Source organism: Condylostylus longicornis, unplaced genomic scaffold (assembly GCF_029603195.1).
Source record: "Condylostylus longicornis isolate FDR11 unplaced genomic scaffold, ASM2960319v2 ptg000038l, whole genome shotgun sequence".
Classification (NCBI taxonomy): Eukaryota; Metazoa; Arthropoda; class Insecta; order Diptera; family Dolichopodidae; genus Condylostylus; species Condylostylus longicornis.
The window spans coordinates 12,719,128-12,730,000 of NW_026578007.1; the positions used below are offsets into that span (position 1 = coordinate 12,719,128).

Genomic DNA, 10,873 nt, shown 5'->3' on the forward strand with positions numbered 1-10,873 from the left:
AAAATGTGTAAGAACAAATATTCTATTTTACTTACTAGATTTATTTTTATGTACTTTTTTTTTTCTTTGAGCTTTTTAAACTTTTGTTTACTTTTATTTTTAATTAATTTGGATTTGCAATAAAAAAAAAAAAATTATGAAAAAATAATTTAAAATTTTGTAGTATCTAATTAAATTTAATATGAAATTATTTAAGAATGTTTGAAAATTCGATTATATATGAAACGAAATATAATTATTTTGAACTAGATATATTTAAAGCAATAAAAAAAAAAGAAAATAACTTTTATTCAATGTGTATATTGAATTTGTAATAACACGAAATTCTTTTTTTGATAAAATGCGTGTCCAACGAAAAAAAAAAAGAAAAAAAAAAATTAAATAAAAATTTTAAGTGGTATAATTTAATGGGAATATTCATTCTCGTAGTTTGAAAATTTTAATATCTTTTTGATTTTGCTTAAAATCTAATCTAAAAAAAACTTTACAAGTATTTTATTTAACTGATTTTTTTTTAATACAATTACATAATGTGCTTAAGCAAAACATTATTTACAATATTTTGTTAATGTAACGTTACTATTCAACGGAAAACTTTTATATTCTTCTATTTTTCTACAAAGTTTTTAACCTTTTAAATCTGATAATATTTTTTTTTTAATACATCTATGTATTTTATATAAAAGTTGCTCTTTAATCTCAATGTTTTTATTATGTTTTATAGATCTATTTAAATTATTGATAATTCTCTAATAATAATTTAAACTTTTTATTTATATACAAAACATCTTTTAATTTATTAAAAAAAAGTTAGTTATTTTTGATTTCTTATATTTATCTTTTACATTTTACGTACAAATTCTAATATCACAGACATGGTAGAGTTTAGAGTTTTATTTCGATATAGGTTTCTATTGTATTTTTTAAATGACGTTATTTTATCTTCTATATACATATATAAATATTGCAAATAAACGATTTCATTTATATTTGGCGCCTATTATTTGTTTTTATAATATTTTAAATATAAAATTTTTGAGCATTTTCATTAACCCCTTACAAAACAATTAAATATAAAAGAATTTTTCTTAAATTTTAATTTTTTTAAAACTTTTACATTTTACAGAAAACGTTTAAGTTAAAGCAGCTGTCATATGATATAATTGCATTAAAACTTGCACATGTATGGGCAAACATGATAATCTATCATGTGTATTTGAATCTATTGCTAGCCAAGATAGAACATTATAACCCTCTAGCACATATCGTAATACATCAGCGGTTAATCCTGAATCTAATGGATGGTCGTTTGCTGAAGTATGATTTTGTGTTAATGGATCTTCTGTATTGTTTTGTACGTTTGGAACATGTAAATGCAAAGCTGTTTTTAAGAATACTGGACATACATCTTCTAAATGTGGACAAGATGACCAAAACCACGATGGCATACGTCCAGTTGGTGCTGTTGATACAAAATAACCTACTGCAAGGGGTTGTTGAAGCACGGCACCAACCTAAAATTTTAACAATTATTAATTTAATAAGTATTAAAAAAAAAGTTTCACGATAAAAAGCATTACCTCTTCCATGTCTTGTGCATCTAATATATTACAATTAGAATTAAACATGTTACCACTTGGACTCTGCCTACTACGATTATCTTCGATACGTCCAGGACTTCCGTGATTTGAGTTTCTCTCAGGAAGTTCTATTACAAAATAAAAGTTAAGTATTAATTTATACTACTACAACAATGTTGATACAGAAATATTAAAATGTTAAGAAATAAAAAAAACTTACGATCCCAGTCCATGAAATCTCCACCTAATTCACCTAAATCTTCTTGCGGATCATCACCAAAATCAAAAATAAAATTGTTGTCATTGTCAAAAGCCTCAGATTCATTCAATTCATTAAATGCTTTTTGAAATGACTAAAATGTTAAAAAAGATAATAACATATTTCTTATTATAATGTATATGCATTTGTAAAAAAAATGTTTACCTGACAAACGGCGCTTGTCGGAAATACCAATATATGTGTACAAGTTACATCTTGTGGAGTAGATAACGGATTTTGCATAGATATTTGACTAAAACGTTCGTCTGGGGTAAATTGATCAGGCATTATTCTTAATTTCGAGTCTGGTTCCAATGTAACTAAACAAGCACTCAAAATACTTGCAACTGCATTCGGATACATGAGACTACATTGCTTACATAAATCTTTTAATTGTTTTGATACTTTTTGTAAGTTTTGTTTGCTTAACAACCACGACCATGATTTCAGTTCACCATGACCTATGCGACCAATTCGCCCTATAACAAGCCGCCACGGTATAGTAGTCTGCGACACAACACCCACAATGAAGTCCATTAATTTTTTCAAACCCAATCTTCTTGCGGATTCTATTCCCCGTTTTCTTTTCGTTCTATTGGGAATGTCAATATTAATAGTTATAGTTTCAAGCAACTCTCCACGATCATCTGTTGCTGTGGCTAATAGCCAGCATTGGTCTTCTGATATACAGTAATTACAATACATAACTGAATATTGCTGATCAGTTTGTTTGGACCGAAAAGAATCAGACTTTTCTGATTTTTCATGTGTTGACGCCAATACATATGGCGGTGTATACATCTTGTATGGAATTCTATTTCTTTCATCTTTCGTTTTCAAAAATATTTCCATGTTAGCAGCAGTGCCAAAACCCGTTAAACTTTTGGCTGTATTTGAATGTTGCAAGAATCTTTTGCATTGAGAAAACACACTTAAGGCGAAATTTTTTATTTCATCACTTAGTTTTAAACGATTTCGATTTCTTCCCAGTTCTAAAATAGCTTCTAGTGAAACGATTTGTAAACTTATATTGTGTCTAATCGATTCAGGTAAAGTATTTAATAGCTCAGAATAAATACGCAAAAGTGTTAGACATGCTATGCGCTGTAAATCTGTAGAGTCATTGCCAGAAGTGAAAGGTTCAACAATATATAAAACAATAACTGGAGGATTAATATCTTCATCAGCCTTGTATGATGAACTATGTCGAAGTGGATCACTTAAAGGTAAATTAGTGTTAGAAGAACTGTTTGTACTATCACACTCTTCTAATTTAATATTTGATGCTCTATCCACTGATATATTACTCCCATGGTGAGCTAACGGTTGCATAGTTAAATTAGTACTCGATTGTACAGGATCTATCATATTCGGTGGCGGCATTGGATTTGACATGGGTCGATCTCTTTGATTGTGCGTATGAGAGTGTCTTTCGTTTTCTGGTGGATCCAGAAGAGTTTTATCAGCAGGAACCCTTTGTAAATATGGTCCAACTAAATTCTGCAATGCATGTGAATACATTCTAATACGGTCTGCCAATTTTACATCAGACATTGATTGTAACCATTCCTCTATTGAAGCATTAGTGTTCGAAGTGTTTGAAAAATTCTCATTTCGTGTTTTTTGGCCAACTTGCAAAATTCCGTCCCAGCCTAAAAATTTTAAAGCAATGTAAAAAATTGTTATATAATATAAGTATTGCGTATTTACCTTTGATTGGCGTATGCCGCCCTAATCTACACATTTCGTACGTAGTGCTCAATTCCTTAAACCAAATTTTTGTTTTATTGAAAATAAAATCGTTCTCTGGTGCTATAACTAAATATACAACATCTCTTGAATATGAATATGGTTCTAGTAATAGTTTATCCCAATAGTGAATAGCATATGGAGCAACAGCAAGCCAATCCTTTTCATGTCCAACTACTATTGATGGAATCGGTTGTGGTTCACATTGTCCGGTTCCTCTCCCTGCTAATCGATGGAATTGTCGCCATGTCAATGGACCTTTCACCGTATAAGTAGCAGCTTCCCTTCTAGGGCGGCATTTTGAATTATGGAATGCATTTTGTAGTAACGGTTGCATAGATTTCATTAGACGGACAATATCTTGATTATTTTTTGAACTATTCGCTAGAATGTAAGGCCATTTATGAACGGTAATAGAGGTTTTCTGTAAAACACTTGTGCGCCTTAATTGATATTGTTCTAGCATATTACTGCCTTCACTATTTGAATTTTCGAAAAACATCCGACCTTGTTCAACAGCTAAACAACAAACATCATTTGCATCAACGAATTCCAAAATATTTAATGCATCTGTTATTTCCGTGCCAGTATCGGTTCTGTTAACTGCTTGTTTTTTACGCCGCACATATTGTTCTTGTGAACATCTTTGTAGGGCACGCTGTATTGAACTTGTTGAAGTAGGTATAATAGAGCACTGATCACGTAATAAATCCATAACAGTTTGCGGTAAAATTTCCAGTATTTTAGGATTTTCTTTTTTAATTGCAGTTTCTGAACTTTCTTTGGTACCACTTTGGATAAATAATTTTAAAATAGATTTCTTTTTGTATTTAATTGGATCTTCTGCTAATCCAGTAATTTCCATTTCATCTTCATAAAAAAGACCTGATCTATAAGCAAGACGTCGATTTACTATGGCGCTAAAACCACACGAACACCTTATTTGATCTTCGTCTATATAACCAGTTAAATGTTGATTGTTTCCACTGCTGTTACTATTGGTACTTGATTGGCTGTTGGTTCCACATGAAGGTGAATCAATACCGAAGGCACTTAAGTTATTGCTACTTCTTGTCAATGCATTTGTTTTAGTATTATCATTATTAGAACCTTTTCCACTAATTGCTCCCAAAAGTAATTTATTTGATGACATTAAATTCAGAATTGCACTTAAAGAATTTCCACCATTAACGGCTGCTGGATTAAACGACGATCCCGGAAGAGCTACATATATTCCAGAATCAGAACCACGAATATTTCCAACACATTGTTGAGTTGCATTACAAACACAAAGTGTGCAACTATCAAAGTTATGATCGCGAAAAACATTTAAAGCAGTGTCGTACAAAAGTACATTTATTAACAGAGAATTAGCCTCGGGTGAGTTGTTTGAATTATTGTTAAAACCATTTTCATTAGCACCACCTATTGTGGGTCCACCACATTCCATTTGTGACATAGGAGTTCTTGGTTCTTGTGAGTTAAATTGTTTATAAGATGAAGTAGATGTTGCAGGACTGGCTATCGCTACATCATATGGTGGAGGGGGATGAATAGGTGTTCTACGTTGACTCATCGGGCTATTTGATATAAAGTTAGCAGGTACACCTGGCGGAGCAGGTGATATAGGTGACATTCCTGGTCGGAGCATATTAACTGGAGTTGGAGGTCTATAATTCAATTGATTCACTAGTAAAGGGTTTGCGGCGACAGCATTAGAGGTTTGATGTATTGGGGTCAGTTTTCCCGGTGAAGATAGATTTGGATCAGTTATTTGATTTAGATTATTCAATGAATTTACGCTGGGATTTGGATTATTAATTTGACCACTTGCAATAATACTGTTCGTCGGAGTCCGAGGCTGTTGTAAAGCTTGCGCTAAATGATCTGTTTGTGGTTGCGTTTGTAAGTTTTGTTGGAGCGGAGGCTGTTGTTGTGGCTGTTGTTGTTGAATTTGCTGGGACTGTTGCTGCTGTTGTTGTTGTTGTTGCATCTGTTGTTGCAAGTGCATTTGTTGTTGTTGCCTTTGCGCTTGTTGTTGTGACCAAGATGGTTTATAAACAATATTTGACGAGCTTATTGGAGGCAGTGATTGACTGGGTAAATTTGTTAAAGGCGCATATTTTGTTGATCCAACAATTTTACAAAAAGTATCAGGCATATATACGTACGACCAATCTTCAATTGGCTCTTCAGCTGGGCTACCCAAATCCGAGTATATATCTTGTTTAACCTTAATACTTAAATTTTGTTGTCCCTGAATTATACTAGAATTTCCGGTCGTACCAGTAGTTGTTATCATAGTACTTAAAAGTGTTACATTAGCTACCATATTGTTAATAAGTCCAGAATCGTTTATATCTGTTATAGGAATGTCCATCAAACCACCACCACTCATAGGACTAGAATTTGGATGATGTTCGTGGCTTGGTGGGGTAGGAAACATTTTGGAAAGTTCCTCCGGTCTTAAGATTCCTGCACCAGTATTTGAATTCAAAGAACGTTTAATATCTTCAGTATTGTTGCACCCATTCATTGAGGCATTAGAATCGGGTGGAGTATGTACTTGAATTGTTGTCTCATCATTTGAATTTTCCCCAGAGTTTTCAATTCCTGAATTTTCTCCAGAAATATCTTCAGGGTTATCAAATAAATCATCTAAGTCACCAGGTGAAACTTGAAGTCCTTGTTCAGTATATAAATTTCCTGTTGAAGAGTTTTTGCTCTTTCCAACTGAATCTGTCATTCCTTTCTTTTTGGTGTCATGATGATGATGTAAATTACCCGATGCTATTAAATTATTTGAAAATGATTCAGTTTCAGAATAGTTATGCATGTTGGTGTTTTCATAATCATTCGTAATCTCCTTTTTAATATTTTTCGCAATGTAATTATAAGATAATGAATTTGGTGATAGCATTGGCGGCGGTTGCTGATGTGTATGTGATTCATACAAGTTCCGACCTCTTTTTCTATTAGGTTTAGTATCATCTGAATTTGGTCGAAAACGTTTTACTGGATGATCCATCCTAAAAATAATTTTGAACAAAAAAAATTTTAATATATAATAAAGTTTTAAACTTGAATTTTAATAAAATATACATACCATGCATTCAGTGTTGTATAATCGTAAAGTAATTGATGAGTGTAATCATCATCTAGAGAACTATCAAATTCTTTAATGGTTAATTTTGGTCGTTTAAATAAAGAATAAAAGCTTTCCTCATCAGATGCTTTATTAACGGTATTATTAATAGCGCAATTATTGAATTCAGCTTTTAGACTATTTATAAAGTTATTCTGCAACTGTTTTTTAATTTTGTTATTATTGGATACGTTTTGATTATTACAATCATCTGAAACATTACAAATATCATAAGTTGTTTATATATTTTTATAATGATTCATATATGTATGTATGTATATATAAAAAGATATATTCGGCATAATATTTTTAATTAGATTATTTTACTCTCTTACCATTATTATTATTCCCATTAGTACTACATAACATGTTATCAACAGATGATGGTGGTTCTACACTAGATGCCGGTTGAATATATGGTGAAGCAGTTATGCTTTTATTATCATGTTGATCTGTTGGTGTTGGAGCCGGAGTATTTTTATCTATATGATGTTCGAGTGGAGTATTTGGCTGTAAATTTGGTACGGATGTTGGTCCTCTTGGTGATATAGCAGACATCAACTGTAAAATATTTACATATTTTTAATAAAATTAATTTTCAGAGAAAACAAAAAAATATTTTTTTTTTACCTCGGGCGGTGGAACAGATGTTGGTTGCGAACTAGAGAGATGTGGTGACATTGCTGCACTACAAGGAGAACCAACAGATGGTATGGGCATTGAATCACCGATTGAGTTTCTGGAATAACTTGATGTTCCACCAGTATCAACCAAAGAATCTTGATTTGATAATCTATAAAATGTTAACACACAAATATTTTTTTAATATTTTAAGTAAATATATTTTTTTGAAATTTTAATTGCTAGGATCAAATATTAACTTATAATATTAACTTATATGTAAATATAAATATATTAGAGGTAAAAAAAAATTAAAGAAAAGAAATGAAAATTGAATACAACCACAATCACAAAATGATTTTATGATTTTGTTCTTAAAAATCTTTTAAATGAAAGGCAACCAATCATGCATAATTATAAAATGTTCAATTAAAAATGACAGAAAACGATTACTTGTATAAAAAAAAAAAAACAAAAAAAAAACAAATATTTCTGAAACCCAAGTGTTATATAATACTTTTGATCCAATATAATCAATAATAAATGTAAAGAAAAAATATTTCTACTACATAAATATTTTTTATTTCAATTTTTAGAAATGATTAAATCGTATTATTAAATGAAAAAAAAAAATTATAATGAATAATAATAAATCATGTGTTCAATTAACCATTAATGAGCTCAAAATAAATAAGCTTCGATTATTATAATAAATAATATGTTTATATGTAATATCCACCAGAACTGCTCAAATTGTTTTAGAAAATAAAATTTAAATGGTAGTTCAATTGCTTTATGGTATTCCATTTTATATTTGATATACTACATTTTTTTTCATATATTGTGTATTATATTGCATAAACATAACTATGTATTACATCATGAAATAGTTCAATATTGAAAATATGAAAAAAATGACAGTACATGATATATATATATATATATATATATATATGTATATACAAAGTTTTTAAGGTTTTAATTAAAAATTTTATATTTATTTAGAAAATTGTATAAAAATTACCAAAAAATTCTATTTCATTTTATTCAAAACATCTACATTAAAGTATGTACATACGTATATTTGTTTCGTTTCTTAGGCCTACATAATGTACATAGCGAAATTGTATAAGAATAAAAAGTTTGTGCTATACTATAATGGAAATACCATCAATTTTGTATTTATTTTGCATTTCTAGAAAAAATTTGCAAAATAAAAAAGAATTTAAAATAATTTCAATTTTTTTATTAAATAATATCTTATTATTGTCATTGGGTAAACTAAACAAAAAAAGCATGTATAATTTAATACAGAAATGATTTGGTACAGTGACATCTTTATTTGACTGTCTCAATTAAGCATTTAATTGAATTAAAGCTATTTTATCATACCTATTTCTAAAATAAATCAGTGTTTACACATTGTTTACATACATTATTATAAAAAATTTAAAGAATTTCTTTGGTAATATTAATTTATCAATAAATAAATATAAGTTAAAAAAAAAAGAACCTTCAAGCCCAAATAAATTGAAAAATAATCAAAAAATTAAACAAAACAAAAAAAAAACAAAAGAAAATTAAATCTTAATTTTAATGCCGTAGAAACATAATAATGTAGATATAACAAATATATGTATGTCGCATATGTTTTACATATACATATATGTATAAATACAAATAAATCAATATTCGAACATTGAACTATTTATATATAATCAAATTTTAATTTGAAATACATTAAATCCATAAATAGTGTTTAAAAACTTATATTAAAGCAGTTTTTTTTTTGCTTTTTTTATTTTGTTTTTTTTGATAACAAACCTGATTTGCAATTGATTTAAATCAGAAGATAGAGAATTTGAGTTTTTGCCAGTAATTTTGATATTCGATACAATCATATTTGATTGATTGAAATTGGTTGCAATAACTACTTTATTTGATATTGCTTGACAATTGTTATTATTATTATTATTTGAATAATATTTATTAAAATCTTGCTGTTGTTCTTGCAGTTTTTGTTGTTGTTGTTGATGATGTTGTTTTTGTAGTATTATTTGACGATTTTGTTGATTATTACCATCATTATTCATATTATCTTTATTTATATTACGTTTATAACTCATATTATGTTTAATATTAAAATAGTTTGCACGTTTATGAAATGGAATACGATGAAATCGGTAATTTTTATTAAGATCATGTTTGAATACATTATTACTATTGTTATTATTATTATTATTATTATTATTATTATTATTATTATTATTATTATTATTATTATTATTATTATTATTATTATTATTATTATTATTATTATTATTACTATTATTATTATTATTAGAATGATTAATAATATTTTTGTAATTGCTACCACTACTATTGTTAACAATATTACTACTACTAGTATTGTAACAATTTATATTATTATTAGTGTTACTGTTGTTCGCAATTGAATGTGAATTTATTTGATATATAGTACTTGCTAAAGAAGAAGTACATTTATTTAAATTTGAAAGATATTTTTGATTATTATTATTCTTATTATTATTTTTGTTATCATTATTATTTGAAGAAGACTGCAATGTTTGATTTAAAGATGAAACAGTAGTAGTAATATTTGTCGCTGCAATTTGTGAAGAAGAATTACTAAGCGACATTGTTAAACAAGAAGAAGAAGATAAAGTAGAAGATGTGGTAGAAGGTAAACGACTTAATCCGCCATTGGGTTTTTTACATCTGTAAAGATTCGTCCAAAAATTTTGACAAAAAAATGTAAAAAAAAAAAAAAATAAATAAAATAAAGTTAAAAAAAAATTGAAATAAAAATTAAAATTTTTGCAAATATAAATATAGAGATGTAAAATTAACAATTAAGTAAAATATATGCTTTTATAATATCTATTTGTTTATATATTTATTTATTTATATATATGTATGTATATATATACACTGGGGCTTCACTTAATCATTTTGTTTAATAATAAATTATATAATGTTAATATATTAGTATCAAAATATTTTTGGAAATAACAAAACAATGTTGCCAAAGTACAATGTTTTTAATTACATATTTTTTTATACATAAAAAACTGCGTCTATTGGCTATTAAATATATGGGAAATTACAAATAACGTTACTGATAAAACATCATGAATTTCAACATATTTTTATATGTGGAAAAATGTTAATATATTTATTTATTGTCAACAAATTTTAATTAAGAATTAGGCAAATTAATGAAAAATTATTGTTGAATAAATTATATTAAATTTATATTCGCATTTTTGTCAAATCAATATTTTTGTAAACATGACAAATTAATTAATTCATTTTTTAAAAAGTATAAATTTTTATCTTATTTACAGTAATTACATGACATAATGTTAAAAAATTTGTAAATATTTCTCCAGCCTTTAAAACCTTTTTCAGAAGCAACCTTTAAAAACCAACTTCAGCACTTCGACATATGTTGTTTACTTTTGAAATCGCGAAAATTTGTCGTGTTGACATTTTTCA

At 27.8% G+C, this 10,873-nt stretch overlaps 1 protein-coding gene across 7 annotated transcripts in view; it reads right to left on the minus strand.

Moving 5' to 3' along the window:
- Nucleotides 1-563: 563 nt before the first annotated feature.
- Nucleotides 564-10,873, minus strand: part of LOC129609163 (MATH and LRR domain-containing protein PFE0570w) — a 76,291-nt gene continuing 65,981 nt past the window's right edge. For all 7 annotated transcript variants that reach the window (XM_055521068.1, XM_055521070.1, XM_055521074.1 and 4 more), the window contains exons 8-15: nucleotides 7,364-7,526; nucleotides 7,069-7,294; nucleotides 6,695-6,944; nucleotides 3,550-6,617; nucleotides 2,005-3,491; nucleotides 1,801-1,933; nucleotides 1,581-1,708; nucleotides 564-1,514 (exon numbers count right to left, since the gene is read on the minus strand). In XM_055521068.1, the coding sequence (XP_055377043.1) occupies nucleotides 1,134-1,514; nucleotides 1,581-1,708; nucleotides 1,801-1,933; nucleotides 2,005-3,491; nucleotides 3,550-6,617; nucleotides 6,695-6,944; nucleotides 7,069-7,294; nucleotides 7,364-7,526 (5,836 nt within the window). In that variant the 3' untranslated portion in view covers nucleotides 564-1,133. The remainder of the gene's footprint in view (nucleotides 1,515-1,580; nucleotides 1,709-1,800; nucleotides 1,934-2,004; nucleotides 3,492-3,549; nucleotides 6,618-6,694; nucleotides 6,945-7,068; nucleotides 7,295-7,363; nucleotides 7,527-10,873) is intronic.